The sequence below is a fragment of the Pezoporus flaviventris genome, unplaced genomic scaffold (genome assembly GCF_033815535.1).
Source record: "Pezoporus flaviventris isolate CSIRO_AGI_PZ_B2104156 unplaced genomic scaffold, CSIRO_AGI_Pfla_v1 ptg000108l, whole genome shotgun sequence".
In the NCBI taxonomy this organism is placed as follows: Eukaryota; Metazoa; Chordata; class Aves; order Psittaciformes; family Psittacidae; genus Pezoporus; species Pezoporus flaviventris.
The window spans coordinates 456,387-482,045 of NW_026892656.1; the positions used below are offsets into that span (position 1 = coordinate 456,387).

Consider the following 25,659-nt stretch of genomic DNA (forward strand, 5'->3'; position numbering starts at 1 on the left):
TGGCAATGTAAAGGAGAGTGAGCTTATTCATGCCCACACTCATAGGGTGAGAACAGTGTGAGTTGTCTGAGAATCCATGGAAAGATCATGGTAAATCTTCTAATCCTGACAAAATTTTCAGTTTTGTTTGGTACAGTATTAGAAACCAAGACTTACTCAAAGGTTCACTGCCATGTAGATTCTTGGATGTCCGATAGTTGAGCTTATGTTGCAGGTGTATACAATTTTTAACAATACGCATGTCAAATAGAAATTGCACCTCATTAGTTCTAGGTCTATTTTTCATATGACTTACTGTTGTGGGCCTCAAATTGAAGTGGGTAAATCTACGCATTAATTAGTTAATCCTGTTATTTTTGGATGTTTGGTGAAAGGTAGCTGAAGAAGTTCACAACCCCAGGGAATGGATGACCCTGAATTTCTGCCACTAATTTGGAAGCATAAGCAGAATGGTTTGAGTTGAAAGGGACCTTTAAAAGTCATGTAGTCCAACACTCCTACAGTGAGCAGGGTCATCATCAATTAGATCGGTTGCTCAGAGGCCTGTCCAGCCTGACCTTGAATATTTCCAGGGATAGGGTATTTACCACCTCCCTGGGCAACCTTTTCCAGTGTTTCACCACACCCATTGTAAAAAATTTCTTTGGTTATATCTAGTCTGAATCTACCTTCCTTCACCACACCCATTGTAAAAAATTTCTTTGGTTATATCTAGTCTGAATCTACCTTCCTTTAGTTTAAAACCAGTACCTCTTGTCCTCTTGCTATATTAAAATGTCTGTTCCCATCTTCCATGCAGCCCCCTGTGGGTATTTGAAGGTTGCTATAAGGTCTCCACAGAGCCATTTCTTCACCAGACTGAACAATCCCAGCTGTCTCAGTCTTTCCTCCTAGGTGATGTATTCCATCCCTATGGTGATCATTCTTGTGACCCTCCTCTGGACTTCTCCAACAGGACCTTCTTGTGTTGGGGATCCCAGAGGTGGATGCAGTACTGTGGGTGGGTCTAGAGAGCGGAGTAAAGTGGGAGAATCACCTTCTTTGACCTGCTGGTCATGCTCCTTTTGATGCAGCCCAGCATATGGCTGGATTCTGGGCTGCAGGTGCACACTGCCAGCTCATGCCAGCTGATCTACCAGTACCCCAAGTCTTCTGCACAGGGCTGCTCTGAATCCTTTCATCCCTCTGCCTGTGCTGGTTCTGGGGATTGCTCCAACCTCATGAGGTTCACATAGGCGCACTTAAGCTTTTCCAGGTCCCTCTGAATGGCATAAAGTCAGACTTGTCGAACAAATTTACTACTCTTCCGTGGAGATCATAAGCTAAATTCATTTACGAAGTGAAAACAGTTGTTGTACTGTACTCTAGTTCAATACAGTATTTGTACAGTTGTCAGGAAAATGGATTCTGGCCCAGGTATGGGGTTTCTCTGTGCATCATTAAAGCTAGTAGTAGTAGTGATAGAAAGAACTTTGTCTTATAGGCTTACAAAAGTTGCGGGGTTTGTTACTGAGTGACATTCAGTAACAGAAAGATAGCACTAAGTAAAATTAATGTGACCTATATTAAATATGTTAAGCTAGTTAAATAAAACTAAGTGTAAATAGAAGATAATAATCCAACTGTTGATATTTATAGTTAGTCTTACAGGTTGCTGTTTTGGTTCAGTGCTGTTCAATGTATTTGTTAGTGATCTGGGAAAAAGTGTAAGATCAGTGCTGACAGAATTTGCAGGTATCACAGAAGCTTAACAGTAAAAAGAGAAGAAGTTGATGACAAAGGCTGATCAGGATGTGCTGTAGAATGCACTTATTTCTCTAGCATACGTTTTAGCACAGCCAACAGTGCTGTATGTCTAGGAGCAAAGTATTTAATTATGTAGATGGTATGAGACTGTATCACACAAAGCCAAAAGGCTGAAACAAGTTCCAGTTATTCTGGCAGACTTAAATGTGTGTTGCCATATACGCTGCTCACAAACACGACATGGAATGTGCTACCTGCACAGAGAAGCAGGGGCATATTAATTGAGGAGTTGTATCACATTTTCTAATAGATTAGCTGAAGGCTATATTGTAGTATTGTATTCCATTCTAGTATCTACAGTTCAGAAAGATGTTGAGAGATGTTGTAAGGTATCATCAGATGATTGAAGCATCTTTTGTATGAGGAAAGGCTGAGTGAGCTGGAACTGCATAGGCTGAAAAAGAGAAGGGTTGGAAATACCTGATAGGGAGGGATGCAGACTCTTTGCAGTGATTATCAGTGACAGAAGAAGAGACAGTTGGCAAAAACTGAAATGGACTTAATTCCATTGGAAAATAAGAAAACATGCTTTTACTGTAAACATGGCTGAACAATAACAGAAGGTTGCCCAGAGAGGCTGTCCAGTTGACATCCATGGAGATAGCCAAAACCTCATTGGACATTACTGAGCAGCCAGGTATAGCTGACTCTATTGGAACTGGGACTTGGGCTAGATGATCTGGAGAAGTTCCTGCCAACCTTAATGATTCTTTGAAATTGTGTGTTATTTTGAAGAGAAAGAAAAGAATGATTTGAAACTTGAAAGACTTCAGGTTTTGTGTGTGGATAGGGTTTTTTGTCTTTTTGTGTTTTCCTGGAGAATGTTAAACTCCATTTATTCTCTCTGAGAGAGAATTAAAAGATTAGTTGCTCAGCCTGCACATTCCCAGGTGGTAGAAAGGATTCTGTTAGATGATTGTGAGGGTGTGGTTGGAGAAAATCCTAGTTTTGGTCCCTGTTACAGTTCGTGATCCCAAGAGTGTAATTAAGATGCAAATGAGGTCAAGTACTGTAATCGATCAATTGGTTTATTGACAAAAGACAATTATTATAAAAGGGGAATTATTGTAATAAAGTGGATAGCAATAAGACAGATTGAAAAAAAGGTAGAAAATGAAGCAAGGATTTGAGGTGCAGAGGGAGAGAGAGAGTCACCAGCATGGACCCAGTGGTGTCCCAGGGATTCATTGTCAGATGTGGGAGTCCTTCAGCGTTCATCGTTGGTATCGGAGCAGCGTCCCCCAAGAGTCTGTAGTAGTTGTCTGAGGTGGGTTTCCTTGTGGAGGTGTCCTTCTGGAGTTGTCCCCTTGAAGGCACACCTGAAGGTCTCCTGATGGATTTGCCCTCATGGCGCATGGACAGTGTCCCTCCCGGTCTGCAGTAATCATTGGTGGAGAGTGCCCTCATGGAGGTGTCCTCCTGGGGACATCTTCATGGCAGAGACTCCCTGGTGATGTGCCTCTTGGTGATTACCTTTTCCCCCTTTTATAATGAGTTGGGGGGAGTACCTCTGTTCTTCATGTCTTGTATTACGGGTTTCTGGTGGACCAGTTTCCCTTGCAGCCAGCTCTTCAACTGCACAGATCTGCATCAATTCTTGGGAGAATGGGCAGTTCCTCACACCAATCCTGGAGGTCTTAGCTCTTTCCCACTCATCCCTCAGGCAACGGACAGTGGAAGAGTCTTACCTCAACTCCTTCCACCCATCTCTGAGACAAAAGATAGGTGCAATCCCATCTCAAGTTCTCATACCAATCTTTGAGACAATGGACAGTGGAGTCTGATTTCAATTCAGTCTCTCACAATGGTCCAGTGAATTTTGCTACCTGCAAATTTAAATTAGGTGAATTCAGACTATTAAATATCTACATCTTACTTAACAAAGAGAAATAACATTTGGGACAAGGCTTACCCAAGTATTTGTGGTAGGATTTCTGTCACATGAAATTTAAGTTTACACTGGCTCTTTCTCTTCTGTTCCATAGACCAAAGGGTGGAGATAATTTAGAGGATAGTCTTTAGTCTTATTTAGACAGGTTAAATAGACTGTTGTAGCCATAATGGTCTCTTATTGTCAGAAATCAGGGAACCTCTAAACAGGCTCCAAGATCTGAGAAGAATTGGTAAGCTAGAGGACAGGACAGTGCTTTTAATTCCTTGAGAATGGAGAGATGGATAGTTGTCATAAAATGCTGCTGTTCTTGCTGCTTTGAGTACAACAGTTGTGATGATAAATGCATAGGCAGTAGTCTCATTGCAGTTTACAGATCAGTTGGAACTAATCACAAAGTGAGATTTCATTAAAATGTCAAATGTTCCAATAGCAGTCTTTCTAGTATTTTTTTAAAGAAGGTTTTGCAAAAGAGTGTCTCTAAGTACAAAAATAGGAATCTTTATAAAGCATGTGCTTGTGAATGTGGATCATAAATTAGAAGTAAATTGATGGACTCCACATGCAGTTGTAGATATAATTTATGTAACTAAACCATGCAGCTGTGATGAACAATCTTGAAATGAAGACCACTGAACTTGCAAAGAACAACTAGATACAGAATTTTGGAAGTAATGATTCTTGCAGTTTTTATTAAGAAATAACTCGCCCTTTATTAGGTGAGATGACTTATTTTTATGAGAAAATTGGAAACATATATTAACTAAATCTGCAAGAACTTTGTAATTTTGCATATAAGTGCCTGTTTGCTTTTGAATTGTAGTTACTGTTCTGAGGTTTTTGCATTTTTGTAACTAACAATAATTACTAAAGGGGTGCAACTTCATTTAGATTCTGGATTTTTTTTTTTTTCCTTGGTGCTCAGAGAGATGCTACTCATGTAGAAAGAATCTGTTGCTAGCACAGATTGTCAGATTTTTATTTCAGTCATACTGCAATAGGATTGTTTTCAGAAGTCTGACAATAATTTACAGGGAAAAATATTCTGAGTTTGTATCTTTCTCCTCAACAGTTATTCCTTTCCACATTTTTTGCCAAATGGGAGAAAAGGTAACATTCCTGACTTTTCTGGTGACCAGTTTTCTTTTCTTGAACTTGTGCACAGTGAGGTCCCTCTTTAGTCTTAATATCTTTCTGTTAATCCTAATAGATTAAATGAAATCTATTGCTTCAACCTCATACTTCGCTGTTTAAATAGTAATCTTTTTCTTAACTGAATTGTGTTAGGAACTGTCGTCAGTCTCTGTGAATGAGCTGTTCTGATAAACCCAGATATTCAGGTGTGACATTTACTCTTAAGTTGTTAAACTTTGAAATAGAGATATCCAGAAGATGAAAATTATGTTTAAATTTTTTAAGAGGAATGGGAGAAATTGCAAAGACAACTCAAATATTTATGTAAAATAAAATATTTAGAATTAAAATCATAGATATAAATGAGCTAAAACAATGTCTGTGTTTTTCTGGAATTTGGAAAAAATTAAATGCAGTTACCGTAACAGTGAAATACAGACCAGTTTAAAAAAGTTCGGGTGTCTTTGCTTGCTATTGCAAGTGAAACTGTAAGTGCAGCAGGGATTTAAGGTTCTTGGACTTGATCTGTATGTGTTTTTAATTAGAATATTTGTTAATGCAGTGTTTGTTGAACATCTTATGAAGATACACCAATTAAATTTAACTTACAGAATTCAGTAAATTATGGCTACTTCATAAACAGTGTTCATTGTCCCTCCTTAAGTTAGCTGTACTCCCTTTTCTGATTTGCTTTACCGTTTTAAAAATGAGAAAAGATCTGTCACCTTATCCATTTGCCTGCCAGCATAAGACCTCTCAACAGTTTATTTCTACAGTCTTAGTTTTAACTGACGTGCATGCTTGGCCTCTCTTTGTTGAGACTTTCAGAAGAACTTGTGTTAATCCTGGCTGAACTACTGACAAGGAAATGTTATATTTTGCTTACGTGAAGAAAGTTTGTAGCCTCGGTCCAATCTAAATTTATTTTCCACTGTGTTCTAAGACATGATGCTTCTTTGCTAGTGCACTGTGGGCATGTATTTGATTCCATATCTTTTTTAAAAAAACTAACTGATGGTTGAAGTGATAGTTAACATAAATGAGTTACACAACTAAATTTCGTCAATCCTGTCTATATCTTCCTAATCCAGTCGCATTTTTGAGTAAAGATATGCCCTTGCTATCCGTTTTAGCAGGAAGATTTGCTGGCAGTCTGCCCTTGCAGCCCAGGAAGCCAACTGTATGCTGGGCTGCATCAAAAGGAGTGTGACCAGCAGGCTGAGGGAGGTGGTTCTCTCCTTCTCTTGTTAAACTCCACCTGCAGGTACTGCTTCAAGCTCGGGCCCCAACACAGGAGGGACATGGACCTGTTGGAGTGAGTCCAGGGGAGGCCATGAAGATGATCAGAGAGCTAGAGAACCTTTGGGGACAGGCTGAGAGAGTTGGGCTTGTTCAGCCTGGAGAAGTGAAGGCTCTGGGCAAACCTTAGAGCAGCCTTCCAACACCTAAAGGGAGCCTAGAAGGAATCTGGAGAGGGACTTCTTAGAAGGGCCTGTGTTGTTAGGACAAGGGGGAATGGCTTTAAACTGGAAGAGGGGACATCTAGGTTAAGGATATTAGCGAGAAGTTCTTTACAGTGGGGGTGATGAGGCACTGGCACAGGTTGCCCAGAGAAGCTGTGGCTGCCCCATCCCTGGCAGTGTTCAAGGCTGGGTTGATCAGGGCTTTGAGGAACCTGGTCTAGTGAAAGGCATCCCTGACCGTGTCAGGGTGTTGGAAATACATGATCTTTAAAGGACCCTTCCAACATAAACCAATCTATGATTCTATGACAAAGATCCTCAGATATTCATTATTTAAGTCTTGTCAAATTTTAGTGCAGAGTCAAGACTTCTGTTGAATAAGCTGGTGTTTGGACTGGTAAGACCTTGACTCTTTCCATCTATTTATTACCACGGTTTAGAATTCATACGTGTTCTCCTCTGTTTAATTACAGCATTAAAAGTGGTCAAAAAAAAGAGATCTCAATTTTTCTCTCTCTGATCCTTCACCTTTTAAACAGATGAGGAAAATGTTCTTTGCTTCTGTTAACTAAAGTGAAATTAAAGGCAGTTGGATCAGGAAGTTCTTGTACAGTCTGCTCTCCAAAATTACTTGTGTTTGGTAAAGTGTTATAGCTAGGATTTCTTCCAGTGTCAATACTGTAACGAGTATGTATTGTTTTGACATGTCGTGATGTATTTCTGTCGAACAAGTTGATACCAAAGTGGGATGAAAAGAGTGTTGCTAATTATGCATACAGCTAAGAAAACAGTGCTTTTTAACTGCTGAAAAGTTGAGAAAGATTTCTGATACAGCCTCTTCTATGACCTTTTGAAGGATTATGAAGACAGAACCAGGCTTTCCTCAGAAGTGCATAGCAAAAGGTCAAAAAATAATTGTTATGGGTTATGTAAGTGAAATTCTGGTGGGACTTGAGGGAAAGAAAACTCACCATGAGAGTGATTAACAATCACCATCATTGGAGATTTTCTGAACTTGCCTAGGTAAGACTAGAAAACTGATAAAGAGTGGAGAAACTGATAAAGCTTGGGAATTACCACAGCCAAGTGATGAGTTGGGCTGTTTGTTCTTCCTTTCATGGGCGTGTTGGGTGTTTTCTACTCTGTATATATTTCAAAACTGAAAGTTACATGTAGTCCTTTGCAAACACGTAGAACTCTTCTGTTGCAAGTGTCCTTCAGCCTTACTATTTAGTGCTTTTGCCGTCATCTGTTCTGGAGGTTAAATGAAACAAAATGGTTTATGCAGAATAGAAAACAAATTTCTCTGTGGAAAATCTAGGGGAAGAGATATTGGCAATTCAACAAGTAAGAATTAATATGCTAGGTATTTAAAAATGTGCTGAATGCTTCTTGTGGAAATTTATGTGTGCCGTGGAAATTCATGTGTGCCATGGAAAAATGCATTTCAAGTGCTTCATAGCAAGATCACAGAATCATAGAGTAGGTATGGATGGAAAGGATCTTAAGATCATTTACTTCCAGCCCCTCAACCCTGAGGCAGGGACACCTCACCGTAGACCATGTCACTCAAGGCTCCGTCCAACCTAGCCTTGAACACCACCAGGGATGGAGCATTCACAGCTTCTTTCAGCAACCTGTTCCAGTGCCTCACCACCCTCACAGTAAAGAACTTCTTCCTTATATCTGTCCTGAACTGTCCCTGTTTAAACCCATTGTCCCTTTTCATATTGCTACAGTCCCTAATGAAGAGTCCCTCGCCATCATCCTTACAGGCCTCCTTCAGATACTGGAAGGCTGCTATGAGGTCTCCACGCAGCCTTCTCTTCTCCAGGCTGAACAGCCCCAACTTCCTCAGCCTGTCTTCACAGGAGAGGTGCTCCAGTCCCCTGATCATCCTCGTGGCCCTCCTCTGGACTTGTTCCAACAGTTCCATGTCCTTTTTATGTTGAGGACACCAGAACTCACACAATACTCCAAGTGAGGTCTCATGAGAGCAAAGTAGAGGGGCAGGATCACCTCCTTCGACCTGCTGGTCACACTCCTTTTGATGCAGCCCAGGATACGGTTGGCTTTCTGGGCTGCGAGCCCACACTGAAGCCAGCTTGTGTTTCTTATTGACCAACACCCCCAAGTCCTTCTCCACAGGGCTGCTCTGAATCTCTGCCCAACCTGTAGCTATGCCTGGGGTTGCTCCGACCCAGGTGTAGGACCTTGCACTTGTCATGGTTAAACTTCATGAGGTTGGCATCAGCCCACCTCACAAGCGTGTCAAGGTCCCTCTGGATGGCATTCCTTCCCTCCAGGGTATCAACCAAACCACACAGCTTGGTATCATTAGCAAACTTGCTGAGGGCGCACTCAATCCCACTGTCCATGTCACCGACAAAGATGTTGAGCAACATCTGTCCCAACACCGATCCCTGAGGGACACCACTTGTTACTGGTCTCCAGCTGGACATTGAGCCATTGACCACAACTCTTTGCATGCAGCCATCCAGCCAGTTCTTTATCCACCGAGTGGTCCATCCATCAAATTGATGTCTCTCCAATTTAGAGACAAGGATGTTGTGTGGGACAGTGTCGGGTGCTTTACACAAGTCCAGTTAGATGACATCAGCTGCTCTACTCCTGTCCATCAGTTCTGTAGCCCCATCATAGAAGGCCACCAAATTGGTCAGGCAGGATTTCCCCTTAGTGAAGCCATGCTGGCTGTCACCAAGCACCTTGTTGTTTTTCATGTGCCTTAACATGCCTCCCAGGAGAATCTGCTCCAAGATTATGCCAGGGACATTGGTGAGACTGACTGGTCTGTAATTCCCTGTGTCATCCATTTTCCCCTTTTTGAAAATGGGGGTTATATTTCTCTTTTTCCAGTCATTGGGAACTTCACCTGACTGCCACGATTTTTCAGATATGATGGACAGTGGCTTAGCAACTTCATTTGCCAGCTCCTTCAGGACCCGCGGATGGATTTCATCAGGTCCCATGGACTTGTGCATGTTCAGGTTCTCAAGACGGTCTCAAACCAGATCCTCTTCTATAATGGGCCCAAGATCTTCATTCTCACAGTCCCTGTGTCTGCCTTCGAAGACTTGGGTGGTGTGGTCAGAGCCTTTGCCAGTGAAGACCGAGGCAAAGAAGTCATTAAGAACCTCAGCCTTCTCCAAATCCAGGGTAGCCAGTTCTCCTGATAGCTTCCGGAGAGGGCCCGCATTTTCCTTAGTCTGCCTTTTGTTAGCAACATTCCGATAGAAGCCCTTCCTGTATCTCTGATAACCCTGGCCAGACTCAATTCTAACTGGGCCTTAGCTTTCCTGACCTGGGCCCTAGCTTCCCAAACAGTGTCCCTGTACTCTTCCCAGGCTGCCTATCCTCACTTCAACTTTCTATAAGCTGCTTTTTACCTTTTTAAGTTTTTGCAGCCTGTTTGCATATTTCAGGAAGATGGCTGTCTTTGCCTCTCTATTCAACATTTTTATGGGTTGTGTTGTTTTTTTCTTCTATGACATATGCAGGTTAAATTCAATTTTTGTGAGTCTTCCTGTGTGCTTATTTAGAGGCCATGTGTGCTTACTTGTATTAGAGCATGTGTAATAACATAGGAAAAAGTAAGTGGTATAGAAACTTCATTAATACATGTTTGTGGGTCTGTGTATTGTTACACTGCTAAGTCTGCTGAAAGTTTTCAAACTCCAAAAGAAAAATTTCCATATAGCTTCGTAAATTTTAGGTTCTGTAAATGCCACATTTTAGAGCCTTTTCAAGAAGTTTGGGAGGCTTTTGTTCTTTTCCAAAATATTTTATTGGAATTCTGGTTTTCAGTATTACTGTTGCCAAGCTTACTTTCCTATTACCAAGAATCCTAATGCATAGGACTTTGAGGTTAAAGTAAAGTATCTCAAAAAAGACCTGCTTCAAAAGGTCCTCTGTTCAAAACAGCCACAGATGTGCAGATGGAACTGTCAGGACTGAAAACAAGTGCTTAGTATCTTACGATACAGTTTTAGATTTTTATAGTATAGATGAATTTCAAGATCCCAGGTCTGAAATTTATCAGTGATTAAAGAAGATACAACTTGAGGGGGGGAAACTTCTTGCCTTTTCTTTGAAAGCCGATTTTGAAAACAGTGTAATTTGAACTAGGTGACATTTCAAGTAAATTCCGAGATGTAGAAACGTATTAGTAAATGAGTAAATATTGCAATAAACCCCATTTTATAGTATAAAACAATAATGCAGTTTATATTTTGGTTTTCGTTATGGCAAAATGCTTTTTCGTTTAAAGCAGTGTGCAACATGGATTTGTAGCTTCACTTCTTAAAAAAAAGAGGCAAAAGTAAGTTAGTGGAAAAAGGTGAAAAAGTGGTGTAAACTTACCCTTATCTGTAATTGCTTTTATCACCACCAGGGAATGTATAAACAATTTTTATATTGACCTAGTAAATAACTTCAATAATTTCAAGTTTTTAAGGTCTTTTTTGTCCTTTTCATTGAACTACTCATCTGACTTTCCTATTGTTCTCTTGATTTGCTTTTTTTTTTTTTCTAATTAGTCTTCTTTTCCTGTCTTCATCTTCTTTAGCTAACTCAGTCTGTTGCTGTCTTGTCTTGCCTAGTCTTTTCCCATCTCAAAACCATTTTTTTGCTATTGTACTTCTACCTTATTTTCCCCTTCCAGAAGAACTGAACTCCTCTCTTTTTTGTCCTTTATCTCAGACATCTACAGCCTTTATTGTACAAGATTTTCATCCGCAGACCTCAGCATTGATGGAGTTCCAATTCTTTAGCGCTCTCATCTCTCCGCTTGTATAAGTTCTAGTAACCTACAGATGCTGTCAACTCAGAAAAGTTGAGACTACTTTGGGATTTTGCCTGTGTTGCCCTTAAGGGTCAATAAGAAGAGTGAAGCAAAAGAGAGGGCAAAATTTCTGTGATCTGGACTGTGTAGATGAAATTGATTTAGTTTCACTTTAAAGTGTCAGGAAGAGTGGAGAAAGAATAAATCTGGTGTAAGAATCATGAACTTCCGTGTTCAGTGATCCATGGCTTACTAAAGAATATGTAAGACATAAGATTCCTTGATTCATGGTTTTTTTTTGTTGGTTTATGTTTACTTTTTTTTTGTTAATCCTTTGATAAACATTTTTTGTGTTCCACAGTACCGGAGTACTTTAAATGGGTAAATAATTGTCTTTTTCACTCTTCATGGGACCTCTTTACAATCTGTTATATATTATCTGAAGGATTGCTCTTTTATTTTTTTCTCTAACAAGCTACATACTGTTGGTATTCTCACCAAAAATCTATGCCATCTCGTTTCATGGATGCCTTCTGAAGCTCAAGGAAATAAGTATTAATGTAATTAAAAGTAAAACTTAAACTGCATTCACAAGTGTTACAATAAGATACAAGCGCTGTTTGCTTCAGAACTGTGCTTGCTTTCCTAGAACTTTACAGAGTAACAGTTTTCAGCAGCTTCTTCAGAGGGTGATTTTTGTCCTTGCAGTTGATGTTCCAAGTTTTTGAGCACTGAGATGGTAAAAGGTATTGAACATTCTTTGTCTGGCTCAAACCTTTATTCTGTATAAATTAAAGAGCAGTTACATAGAAATTGAAACTATCTGTTTCTGTATGTTGGCAAGTTTTGGCAAAGAGGGTCTGTATCAGTGAAGGGGTATTGATGTGCGTGCATCAAAATAAACTCACAATAATATGGTGTAGAACAGGAAGACTTAGCAACGTGTTCCTCAAGGAGGTATTTATCTAGTGTTGTAGTGTAGCAGTACCACATCCTCATGCTTCTGTATTGTATTTTATATTTTAGTTTGCCTTGCTCCAAATGTAAAGTTAATTATTATTTTTAGAAATTATCATATAATCATAGCTCTTCTCAAAAAATAGCTCATGAGGCTATGGTAGCCCAGGAAATTTAAGATTGTACTTTTGTTCTTGCAGAAAGTAGTACTATGTAGGTCAGCTATCCTTACCTGAGAAAGACATTGTATACTGAATGTACTCTTAAAGAAATATTACGGAATTTCGATTTGATTAACCAGAGAGGTAAGTTTGTGATCCTCTTACCTGTTCCAGGTTACATGTCTCCACACCCTTCTCCGCTAGGAGCACCAGAGCATGTGTCCAGTCCAATGTCTGGAGGAGGTCCAACTCCACCCCAAATGACTCCCAGCCAGCAAGGACCCATTATGCCAGGAGACCCGCAAGCTATGAATCAGCCTAACAGAGGTCCTTCGCCTTTCAGCCCTGTACAGCTGCATCAGCTGCGGGCTCAGATTCTAGCATACAAAATGCTAGCTAGAGGTCAGCCTTTACCAGAAAACCTTCAGCTTGCTGTTCAGGGCAAGAGGACACTCCCTGGCATTCAACAGCAGCAGCCTCCTAATGCCTTCAACAGACAGTCTGGTAAGTGAATCTAGGCCTTGTGTCATTGCACAGGTAATTAATTTGCTTGTGGAAAATGAAGAAATGGGTGCTGTGCAGGGCTGTAATTTGGGATTGTATTCAGGTGTTTTAAGTGAACTTTGGTTTTAAGCTTGAGCAAGTACGTAAGACACATCTGTTACTAACAGGATATTGTCAAAACTGAAATAAAAGAATTTTCACTGTGCAGTGCTGTGTCTATCCTGATTATACTTTTCATTTTTTGAATGTTAATTATACTTTACTGATCATAATTTTACTGTTTTTCACAGAGTGAATTTTCAGACTCTGATCACTGTGCAAAAAAAGTAGATAAGAAAAGAGGGAGCACACTGACAGATTATTTAGGTTGTGAAAGTAAAACCATGTATAGTGTGCTTTCAAGTGAAAAACGTAAGGAAAGAAAAGGGTTTTACTTTTATCTCCTGATGATAATAGAATTACAATCAAGCATGTTTTGGTCCTAAGAAAAGGACCAAAAAAGTTAAACGCCCTGCACCTATTTGTTTGTAAACACCTCCATTGCTGAGTTTGCATTAGAAATTGAGGGTTAAGATGATAATGATCATAATTTCACTGGTCACCTAATTTCTGTGGGTATGGTTTTGCTACTGAGTAAGGGTTTTTAGGAGACAGAGGACAGAGGAGAATGGACAGAGCCTTGGGTGACATGGTTTAATGTGAGGTGTCCCTGCCCATGGCAGGGGGTTTGGAACTAGATGATCTTAAGGTCCTTTCCAACCCTAACTATTCTATGATTCTGTGATTCTATGATTCTGTGATTATTTTAATATGCTTCATTGCATATATTTTTTCACAATAAAATCTATGTAAATTCGTATTTAATGAAGAAAAATGCTACTTGCCTGAATACACTAGCATGCTGGAAAAGAATGATTTTTGAATACTTCAGAATGCTTTGTGTCTTAGTAAGTTTATTTTCTCTGTCCAATTGCAGGGATTGGATTACATACAATGAGTGGTGCTGCAACTGGACCAGGCCCTGCTCCAGGGATGCCTGGGCATACAGCTACCATTACCCCTAAAACTTGGACAGAAGGTACAGCAGGGTATAATGGTAATTTTACATCATGTGTACAGGGATATGGTTAAACAGCGTAGGAGAGGTTGGGGAAAAGATACCGGGTTTTAAAGAAAAAAAGAAGGTAGAACTACATGCAGAAAAACAGTATAACCTTTGCTATGACTGTGACTTGAATTAAGGAGAATCTAGCCATTTATTAATCTATGAATTACTTGACCACATGAAATTACTGCAATTGTTAAGCAGCCTGAATACGAAGTACCTTTTTCTTGATCAGAATGAAGTACATAAGCTGCCTGAGAGACACCCATAAAATCTACTTAATATATTATGTTCTGACCATATTAATTAGATTGCTTTGAAAGTTCAGTGTAGTGAGTTCTAGTGAAGAATGTAATATTTTCGCCCTGCATAATAATCAGGTTTTGAACCAAATCGTTCAGATCCGGGTTTACAGGCTGTAAAATTACAGTATCGCAGGCTTGCAAATAATGTAGGCTTCTCATACAGTAGAAGTGTTATGTTGTTGCTTGTGAGTACATCTGGGGACAGTGATGACTCTATGATAGGTGCTGTCACAAAAAATTCATTGGCTTCTTAGGGCAACATGAAAAGAAAATTAAATACTAATATGTAATCAGATGTAGAATTGCTTTTCTTGGAATATTCCGAAAGAGTACTTACAATTTGAGTAGGATAATAAACAGGGAGGAAAAGTGTTTCTTGAGAGGTTGTATGTCTGAGTTTGCTAGGCACTGTGCCTTCTAGCTCAAATGCTGCTAGTAAAAAATGCTGACAGAGATGAAGAATTGCTGGATGGATGGATAGTTCTTATCTAAATAATCTAGGATGTCGTAATAATAACAGTCTGTCCTGTTTAACTATAAGCTGCTTATTGTTTGTCCTTTTTAACTGCTGTTTATTTAGTAAGAAAAATGCTGTCTGTCCTTGCTGTGTCTGTTTGAAAGTTTTATTTAATGCATTTTTTAAAGTTGTGCTTATTCCTTTAAATTTATTTTTCATTCATTACATAGTTTGTTTAGCAGTTTGTTTTGCAGTTTGATTTGTATGTTTTACAGTTTGATTTGCATCGAACTGAAAACTGAGGCAGCACAAGGCGTTCGGTGGGCTTGCTTTCTTCCCGTATTTTAATAAGCTGAAATTCATTGTTGCAAAATACAAGTTCTGCAGCTTGTGCTCAAGTTCCTTTACTTGAGTTTGGTGCAGATGTGTGAATGACAGATGGTGATCTCTGAAGGAATCTTTTTATGTAGCTTTCAGAATATTGGATTTGAATTAAGGTTGATTACAGGATTGCAGATGTACTTTGCAGTTAAATTCCTGTAATTCCTCACAAAATTAAGTGACGTCTTCATTGTTGCATGTCTGTTGTCAGTGGCAATTTGTGAACATCTGAATGATTCGTGACTTGTTGTCATAATGGTATACTGAAATCTGTGACCCTTAGTGTTTGTAAATGGCAGGTACAATTTTCAGGTAAATTGAGGTCTTAAATTTCAAGACGATTACCTGAACACCTGACAGTATTCAAGGCCAGGCTGGACAGAGCCTTGAGTGACATGGTCTAGTGTGAGGTGTCCCTGCCTATGACAGGGGGGTTGGAACTAGATGATCGAAGGAGGTGATCCTGCTCTTCTGCTCTGCTCTTGTGAGACCTCACTTGGAGTATTGTGTACAGTTCCGGTGTCCTCAACATAAAAAAGACATGGAACTGTTGGAACAAGTCCAGAGAAGGGCCACGAGGATGATCAGGGGACTGGAGCACCTCCCATATGAAGACAGGCTGAGAAAGTTGGGGCTGTTCAACCTGAAGAAGAGAAGGCTGCGTGGAGACCTCATAGCAGCCTTCCAGTATCTGAAGGGGGGATATAGGGGTGCTGGGGCTGGACTCTTCATTAGGGACTGTAGTGATAGGACAAGGGGTAACGGGTTAAAACTTAAACAGTGGCAGTTTAGATTGGATATAAGGAAGAAATTCTTTTGTGTTAGGGAGGTGAGGCACTGGAATAGGTTGCCAGGGAGGGTGTGAATGCTCCATCCCTTGTGGTGTTCAAGGCTAGGTAGGACAGAGCCTTGGGTGAGATGGTTTAGTGTGAGTTGTCCCTGCCCATGTCAGGGGGATTGGAACTAGATGATTTTAAGGTCCTTTCCAACTGTAACTGTTCTATCATTCTATGTTCTTGCGGTCCTTTCCAGCTGAACCCATTCTGGGATTCTGTGATTAGAATGCTGTAAGATCAAGCAATAATTTAACTCCTAGTATTTGAAAAACTTAAATAAAATTAATAGGAGATTGTGACAAAAAACAAAAAAAGCTATTTACAGATGACAGGTACTTCTGAGTAGAAATTTTAATGGCTATCTATTTTTCATGCTGGTGTAAAAGCAGACCTGCTGTTACTTATTGTCAGGTTGAGATTATAAATGCCATCTTCTATGTGGTGCAAGGACAGAGAACAAAAGGCAGACTTATGTCCTACACTGAATTAATTCTACAGCTGTTTCACTTCTTCTAATGCTAGAATTAAAAGCAGGAATGGGAAAAGAAATGGCATTCATCGTAAAGTTTCAGGTGTCTTGTTTTGCTTTGGGTCACTTCTTGCAATGTATGATATACTTGCATTTTAGTTTATTTTTTTAAATACAGAGTGTAATTTGTCTCAGGGTGCCTCTTCCAGTGATTTTGAATGTTTACCTTAGCTTCACATTCTGTCTTCAGAAACTGGCTTGATTTTCGTCCTGCTTTCCATGTTTCATGTTGTGTATAAGTACTTTTTATGATGCAGGCCAAGCCCCAGACATGAGTGTCTCTAATGCACAGCAGAAGCTTCCTGCTGCACCCCCAAGTGGGAGGCCTTCTCCTGCCCCCACTGCTGCCCAGCCAGCTGCCGCCATGCCTGGGCCTTCTGTACCACAGCCACCACCTGGACAGCCTTCACCCATTATTCAGCTGCAGCAAAAGCAGAATCGCATCAGTCCTATCCAGAAGCCACAAGGGTTGGATCCTGTTGAAATACTCCAAGAACGTGAATATAGGTAAAAGCAAATAACAAGATTCAAATGCATGTGCATATTGATGATTTTCATTTACTCAACTGAAACTGCTTGCAATTAACTACTGTAGAGAGAATAATATAAACTGAGTTTCCAGAGAGAGACTGTGTCAAAGAGCAGTGTGGAAATATCACACCAAACCATGATTTACTTCTATCTCAAGTTATGAACTATGGAACAGTAGAAGGGGCATGAAGTAGAGCATACTTGCAGTATTACTGCAAAACAGTCTCAAGGACTCTGCTGTCTTAGCATATTATTTGGATGCTCCAGGCATTGAAGATTAGGAAATCAGAGTCCTTGTAGTGAACAGAGAAATTAGTTTAATGCCGAATGTTTTCAGAACAAAAATGAAGTTAGAAGGGAACAGTGGAGATTGAAAGGCTGATGAGTTAGTTGCCACAGGAAAACCAAATTTTATTAGTGATGGTGGGATTGGGTGGACTGCCACAGAGTAGAGAGTATTAAGGAGATCACAGACAATGTTATTAAAAAAAAAAAGTTTGCCGGGAAGCATGACGTTTAAAGGTTGCCTTCTGAGTGCTCTAATTAGGTGGCCAATTGTATTCATTACAAAGGGGAGGATGACATTTCATGTAAATTTAGATTTCTTTGCTCTTCCCATCCACAAGGCTATTAAACAGTTGACCTTAGGAATCTGTTTGGCAGAGGGATCTTGACCTGCATCTGAAATATGCTCCTGATTATTATCAGCTGGGGAAGAAAACTGCACTTGACATATTTGCCTGGCTTGGACTGATGTTGTATCTTCCAGTTACTATAACAGTGAGTTTTGTAGGGCAAGGTAGCCAAAAGGGATGGTGAACTTACTGAAGAATGGTTTAATGACTTTCACTTTCTGGAGATGAAACACCATGAAGTATTGTAGAATGTGGTACCACCTCCAGAATCCAGGCCTTGATCCCAGAAAAGCTCTTATCGTTAAATAGTGCTTAAGTGATTTATTGGCGTGTTGTGGTCATTTTGTCAGTCTTACCCTTTTTGCCTTAGGATTGACTGAATGGCCATAGTTGTTTCAGCATGAGCAGTCACTGTTCCCTGACACCTTTTCCCGAATGCTTGTAGAGCACGCTATTATATGGTTTCACAGTTGCTATGAGTGAAGAATTGTACTGGCATGAACCAAGAGTCACGTGGCCAGTATAATGTAACATTTCTGCATCAGTTAGCCTGAAATTGTTACTCCTTCTGTCTTTCCAGAACTGCTCCATTGCAGTATTTGTGCAAAATTATTACGTCTTAGTATCCATAAATGGAGGAAAGTGAAGGAGTGACAGTAAATAGCAGTGTTGCATTTACTAATACAGAGAACCAGTTGCGTATCTATTAGGTTCTAAATAATCTTCTTGGCAGAGTAAGTGAGGTGGAAGTTTGACAGGGATTCTGCAGCAGAAGGGTTTTATTTTTGATGGTAGTGTATAGGTAGTTCAAGCTTTTCTAATGTTGAACACTGCATACCAGAATGCTTACAACTTCTGGAATACTTCATTATTTAAAACTGTATAAGTAACCTCAGACAAAAGTTTTAAAAAAATCTGTTTAACAGCTTTTGTGCTTCTGACAATACTAGACTTCGCTTTAGTATAGGCAAGTTTAATACAGAACCATGATATATTCATTCTTTCTTCATAAAAAGGGGGTAGAAAAAAAGCCAGCATAAATACTTGTGTCCTAAAACCAGTGAAGCTAGAATAAGCTTCATTAAACATTTATCTCTTGAGATCTCTCAGTAGTTTAACTTTTAATAAAGGGCTGTTATACTTTGAAATACTTAGAAAACTGTTTAAATCTCTCATTTTCATGAAAAGACAGGATTATCACATAGGTATTTTAGGGATTGATACTTCAAACATACAAATAGACCCAAAAGGTAAAATTTCAGTACGCTGCCTTATTGAGGGGAAGTGTGAGCTTTGAATCTCATTAATTTAGGAGTTTTTGAAGATGTCAGATAAGGTTCACTCAGTGATTCCATTGCTTTTGGCTAGATACAATCATAGTAGATTGTATGGGTGATGTTTTGGATTTACTCAGAACAGGGCTGATAATACAGGGATGTTTTCGTTATTAGTGAGCAGTGCTCACATGGAGTCAAGGCCCTTTCTGTTTGTCAGGCACCCAGTGAGTAGGTTAGGGGTGCACAAAAACTGGGAGGGGACTCAGCCAGGACAGCAGACCTCGACTGACCAACGAGATGTTCCAGACCATATGGCATCATCATGCTCAGCAATAAAAGTGGGGGGATATGGGCAGGGGCACCCTTCTTGGGGACTGGCTGAGCATCGTTCAGTTGGTGGTAAGCATTTGTTTTCATTTGCATTACTTATCTTTCTTAGGTTTTATTTTCCTCTCTATTTTTTTCTCTCTTTTCCTCATAGTAATGAAAAAAAAAAAAAATAAACTGTTTTTATCTCGCCCACAAGTTTTTCTCACTTTTACCCTTCTGATTGTTCCCCCATCCCACTGGGCCTGGGGGGAGAGTGAGTGAGCAGCTGAACAGTGTTTAGTTGCTGGCCAGGTTTAAACTATGACAGTGACCTCGAACATGGGTTTCTGGATTAAAGGTGTGAAGTGTGCCGATGGGAAGACAGTAATTTAGTGCTAACTCATGAGCTACAGGATAAAAAGTTAATTGCCAAGCTGTTGGGCCACATCTCTTAAATACACACTTCTCAAGGGCGTGGCAGGCTTTCAGGGGAGAGTGTTACTGCATAGGTATTTCTGTTTCTTAATGGTTCATGTACATGATTTATGTATTAGACCGTGTTTTACACACAGGACAATATTGTAAATGTGAAATACTTTACTTTTGCTGTTACGAAATGACTTTTTTTTCAGTGATAGCAATTCTTTTTTGCTTTCCTGGATACTAGTAAATTACGTAATTTGTTCCAATGCATCAAATAGGCAATTAGAAGTACAGTACAGTGCTCCTATTCATTAACCACATGTTAAATAGACCAATACAGAAGAAGAAGCAGTAATACACCTATTAATATATTGCAGGATATGAAAAACATTTGAGTCTAATGAAACAGTAGCAGCCTGCTTATTCTCACTGAAAAGCCTTAATGTGATTACAAAAAAGGCTCCAGCGTATATTAAAAAAGAGAAAGAAAATGGACAGTTAATGTTGCTGTCAAATTCACATGGTTGTGCCAAGAAACAGTCTGCAGCCTATGTTGATTTAAGATTATATACTAATTGGTGTTAATCTCTGGGTGACTAAAGGTAGATAAAAAGAAACTTAGATATTTAAAATTCTTATCAATATAAGAAGTTTAAATTATTCATATGTGGAGAGCTGTTAAACTTTCTGTGTTCCTTGAAATCTGACCAGAATGAAAAATTCATACTGTGCCTTTGTAAAACTCTCCTTAACACTTTCTTTAAAATAAAGTGTTGCTTTTTAATTTCACTGAATAGATCTCTTAAAACTAATAATGTTTGTAATTTGAAGTTGTTCTATTATGTGTAAGGGCTTTTTCCACCTTTTTGTTGCTAATTAAAGAAAATACACTTGCTGGTGTCCTGTAGTTGTCCGGGGTTTCTTTCTGTTATCTGCAAAGTCTCTTCTTATTTCTCTTCATGGCTTATTGCATGGCATCCATGCCAGACGGGTTTAAATACAAGCATAAACATAGGAGACGTACATCACTTGTTTTGCAAGGAGGTCTCTATGTAGATGCACTAGCCACTTTCTAGATGGAGGAAGATAAATTGCTGAACTGCATAGATTAATTGAATATATCCTCAAAATGATGAGATTATATCCTTCAAGTGCTTGTAAAAAGCATATAGGAGACCTTTTTTCTTTGGATTCTGTTTACCTAATAGCTACTGTTATTTTTCCATGAAGAGAGCAAAAGTCCAACAAACTGCAGGCATTATTACTCTTTAAAGACTAGAAGGTTGCTATGGTGAGAAACACTTCAAGTAGCTGGACCTGGACAAGTACCTGTAGCTTTTAATGGAACTTTCTTATACTGGGAAGTAACCCTTGCTTTACTTTGCAGTCTGTATAAAAACCCAGACCTAATTCTGCTTCGGTTCTTTGCTCTCTGAAGTACAGTAACTTAGTTCTCTGCAGTAATGCAGGAATACCTCCTTGTTCCAGGAACTTCAAAAGTCTTCTGGCAATATATATATTAAAAAAAAACAAACCCACAAAACATACTTGTAGGAAGTTTAGGAGTTTTAGGAAGGAATAACTGTAGAAGTGATTACAGTTGCCTTTAAGATTATATGTAGTCATGATGCATGCAGTGAGATACTAGTACTTTGATTTGTTCTGACTCCGTATATTGGGTGCAGCCATTTTGCCTAATGTGTGATCTACTTTCCAGCTGTGAGGCTGACATGCTGAGTGTATGGGAGTTTATGTCACTGTGCTAATACTTGGAGTGATGGTAGGGGGCAAAAGGGCCAGGGAAGAATGATCCCTGTATGCACAGAAGGTCTTTAAGAAAGTGCTTGCTTTCTTCCAGCATGGCAGTTCCAAAGTCCTCATTGCAGGAAAAAAAACAGTATACACCTTTTCCTGATGTTTTGTGCTTTGTGAAGTAAAGAAAAAATAAAAACTGAAAGTTGTGCAGTGTAGGGAGATAACTTCCTCTTTGTGGGCCTTTAGGTTTTTGATTTTGGGAGAGAGAGGACACTCTGGTTTGGGGGAATGCATGTGTGTTTGGTTTGGTTTTGGTTTGTTTTTTTTTTTTGGGGGGGGGAGGAGTTTGTTTATTTTCTTTGTTTGTTTTCCTAAAGCATTTGAGAGATGGAGGGCATTGGTACACTTGAACTTAGAGGCAGTTTTTGGATGACTTGCAATTTGAGGGTCTGTTATTTTAGGGCCTTGGCAAAATTTGCAGTTCACAGAAGTACTTACTTGTAAATAAACCCACAAAAACTGTTGGGCTTGTCCATTGTTCTCTCTTTCTCTCTTGAATTTGCAAATGAATGCAAAAGGAGCTTGTAAAGGAAGAGTGAAATATAAACAGCTATGTAAGTGTGAATACTTTACTAATAAATCTTTCATTTTTCAATAAAATAAGTAGAATTCCAGATATGAAGGAAAGTTTTGTCTGTGCCATCACTGACTACACTGTGTATAAAACAATACCCATCAAAGAAGCTTGAAAGCAGAATCCTGTATAGAATGAGTAAAATAAAGTTCCCAAGTTTCTTTTCACTCATATGCTTTTAGCTAAAAGAAGGGCTAAGGGGAATTTTCAGTATTTGACAATTTATTTTCGAAATGGAAAAGAATACCTAATGTCATCTCTGGAAAAGCTTGTTAGTTCAGAAACAGTTAGTAAAAGCCACATAAACACCTAAGCTAAATTGTTTATTTTTACTTTATGATTTTGATAACTGCTTACAGATTTCTCCTGATGTCTTAACCCAGTTTTCTGTTTACTTAGGCTTCAGGCTCGAATTGCTCACAGAATCCAGGAACTGGAGAACTTGCCTGGTTCTCTGCCCCCTGATCTGCGAACCAAAGCTACAGTGGAGTTGAAGGCACTTAGGTTACTGAATTTCCAGCGCCAGGTAATACCTTTTGCTTCAGGAAAGTTCTCATAGAAGTCGCATAGTAATGTGTTTGTGTAGTAGAGGGTAAACTGGCAAGAGGCTTTGCAGCAGCACTGAACCTAAGCATGATAGCAAACTTGACCGACAAGCAAGTCACAGAAATATTTAACTTAGATTTTATTCTGTTTTGTTAAAAAAAAAAAGTGTAAGTGTTCTTTTTGCTTCCTGCTTTATCTTCCAGGCTAAAGTGTAACCATAGAACTGTGTCTTTGATAATGGACATGGCATTGATGCAAAGACAAAATGAGAGCTGGACATGCTGCAAGCTGATTTTCAGCACAGATTTCAATAGACACCTCTGTCTGGGCATACTCTGTATTTATCATGGGTCCCTTGTTTTAGGAAGACTTTTATGTTAGTGCTATTGTGGTATTTCTCTGTGGTCTGTTTTCAGGATTTCCACTGTGGCACGCACTTTGAAAATTATGTGTAACAAGATCATAACTAAGATATAAATTGGATCTTGAGTACATGTATCAGCAAATGAATTTCAGAAAAGAACCCACACTGCCAGACTCTTACAGGCCTCTTGCCATTGGTTTTTCCAGCTAGTTTGGAAGAACAAAGAAGTGATTTGGCAGGTCAAGAAAAATACTTCCTGACAGAAGCCTTGGCAGTAGTTGTACGATGGTGTCCAAGTCTTTCCTTCCCTTTACTCTTGGCACACTTTTGTGATAAAGTTTTGTCAGAGATCAGATGAAAAGCAGCAGGCTCTCCCAGCTGTACTGCTGAGACTGTAGAAATACTGTTCCAGTGTTCCCATAACTTCTTCCTGTTTTCTCCTGTGCAGCTGGCACTGAAATGAGTTGTCAGCTGTGTTCAGGTCCAGCTGTAGTAAGCATGTATGTTGTTCATTTGTGTTTTACTTCAATGGTGTAACATTTTGGCAAGCCCCTTTCATTGTAGCAAGATAGTCATTTGCAGCATCTTGTAAACAAGGAAGAAATGATGATTGAGAGTGATTAACAATTTTGGCCATAATGTGGCAACTAAGATTTGTTTAGAGAGGCAGACATAGCTGCTGCAACTGTATAGATGCTAGATCTTTTCAGAACTGCAGTATAAATGGAAGAGGAGGTTGGGACATCTTCTGGACTTTTACTGTTTCATTCTTCCAAACCAGTGTTTAAAGTTGTTCATATATTAAAAATGATCTTTTTATTTAAAAAGTGTTTGTTTTTTCCTACTGGTAGCTAAGACAAGAGGTGGTAGCTTGTATGCGACGTGACACAACACTGGAAACAGCCCTGAATTCCAAAGCTTACAAACGAAGCAAGCGTCAGACTTTGAGGGAGGCCAGGATGACGGAAAAGCTTGAGAAACAGCAGAAGATAGAGCAGGAGAGGAAGCGTAGGCAAAAGCATCAGGTATTTTAACTTACTAGCTGTTTACCCCATGGCGGAAATGCAGCTTACTTTGCTGTGTATGTCTTCTCTATTAAATACTTCGTTTACCTTTGGAGGTTCTAGTATTAAAATCCACCTCCAAATCATGTGGTAAGCAATTGGAAAACAGATTAAAACTTCTGTATTCCCTATTTCAAATCCTGTGCTTTGTCCAAGTGTCTGCACTGACTTGTTTCTCTTTCTAGGAATACCTGAATAGCATATTGCAGCATGCTAAAGATTTTAAAGAGTACCACCGATCAGTTGCTGGGAAAATTCAGAAACTTTCTAAAGCTGTGGCAACTTGGCATGCCAACACTGAGCGTGAGCAGAAGAAAGAAACCGAGAGAATTGAGAAGGAAAGAATGAGGAGACTAATGGTAAGGAGTAGAGAAGGAATATGGTTATTTTAGCTGAAATTATGTATTGTTTCCTTTTAGTATGTTATATACAGTCTTAGTCACACCCATGTATTGCTTTTGCAGAATTAAACATCTGTTGTGCAAAAAAAAGCATAAATCTAAAACTGCTGTAGCTGGATTATGTGTAATTCTGATGATGTTAGTGAATGTCACACTTTTAACCTGTAAGTGAAAGAACTATAAATTCTAGCATAGCCATTTCTGTGTAACATTAGGAAGACGTTCTTCACTATGGGGATGGTGAGGCACTGGCACAGGTTGCCCAGAGAAGTGGTGGATGCCCCATCCCTGGAAATGTTCAAGGCCAGGTTGGACAGGGCTTTGAGCAGCCTGGTCTAGTGGAAGGTATCCCTGGCCATGACAGGGGGTTTGGGACTCAATGATCTTTAAGGTAGCTTCCAACCCAAACCATTCTATGATTCTGTGACCCATTAACACAAATGTATGACCCTCTAGGCTATGCATTGAATGAGTTCTTTACCCGTCTAGTTTTTTCCTTACACAGATCATAGTGACCTAGCTAAAATAACACATGATTACTGCATTAGTTGGTTGGTGTTTCTTTGGAAGCATTTTTGTCATTTTTGATGTCTGTTTTGTATTGCTAGGCTGAAGATGAAGAAGGCTACCGTAAGCTAATTGACCAAAAGAAAGATAGGCGCCTGGCCTACCTATTGCAGCAGACAGATGAGTATGTGGCTAACTTGACTAACCTGGTATGGGAGCATAAACAGGCACAAGCAGCCAAAGAGAAGAAGAAGAGAAGGAGAAGAAAGAAGGCAAGTAGTTACAGCTGGTATTTTTAGGCCATCTCTTTTTCAAATCCAATTTCAGTGTTGATAAATATAGTTATACCTAATTGTCTTACAATCATCTACACTGCATCTACACTGCAAAATCATCTACACTGCCAGATTCTTAACACTGAGGGAACTCTTCCCTCTCCAGTGAAATACATAAGAAATTTGTTCTCATTAAATCTAGAGAAATGTGGGAAGGAGGTAGGATTACAAAATTGGTGCTGTTAACATTGTTTTGATGATAAACTTCCTACAGGCAAAATCGGGCCAGACATGTAAATTAGGAATAAAGTATTTGAAAAGGATCCAATGGATCCGTAATACATTGTATGAAGAAAATAGAAAAAGTCTGGTTATGTAGCTGTTTCACACAGGGTAACTTTTTTAGACCTTCACATTCTGCACTTGGCTGAGTTCCTTTTGTGAATCACTGGAAATAACTGGAGAGAAAGAACTTGGGTAGGAGTATTACAGTAAATGGGGTTTCTGCCAGTAGTATTTTTCATTGTGCATTCCTAACATTTAATTGGCTTTTCAAAGTTCTCCAAATGAGATATTTGACCCTTTGAGAGGGACTTACAAAAACTGAA

The 25,659-nt window shown here is 39.4% G+C and overlaps 1 protein-coding gene across 7 annotated transcripts in view; it reads left to right on the forward strand.

Moving 5' to 3' along the window:
* SMARCA2 (SWI/SNF related, matrix associated, actin dependent regulator of chromatin, subfamily a, member 2) overlaps window positions 1-25,659 on the forward strand; it is a 131,368-nt gene that overhangs the window by 18,134 nt on the left and 87,575 nt on the right. For 6 of the 7 annotated variants that reach the window (XM_061477781.1, XM_061477780.1, XM_061477777.1 and 3 more), the window contains 7 exons: window positions 12,388-12,717; window positions 13,694-13,795; window positions 16,588-16,837; window positions 22,294-22,420; window positions 23,656-23,829; window positions 24,054-24,227; window positions 24,878-25,048. In XM_061477781.1, the coding sequence (XP_061333765.1) occupies window positions 12,388-12,717; window positions 13,694-13,795; window positions 16,588-16,837; window positions 22,294-22,420; window positions 23,656-23,829; window positions 24,054-24,227; window positions 24,878-25,048 (1,328 nt within the window). Of the gene's footprint in view, window positions 1-12,387; window positions 12,718-13,693; window positions 13,796-16,587; window positions 16,838-18,820; window positions 19,173-22,293; window positions 22,421-23,655; window positions 23,830-24,053; window positions 24,228-24,877; window positions 25,049-25,659 lie in introns of those variants that run through there. The other variant, XM_061477783.1, reaches the window with a different exon arrangement.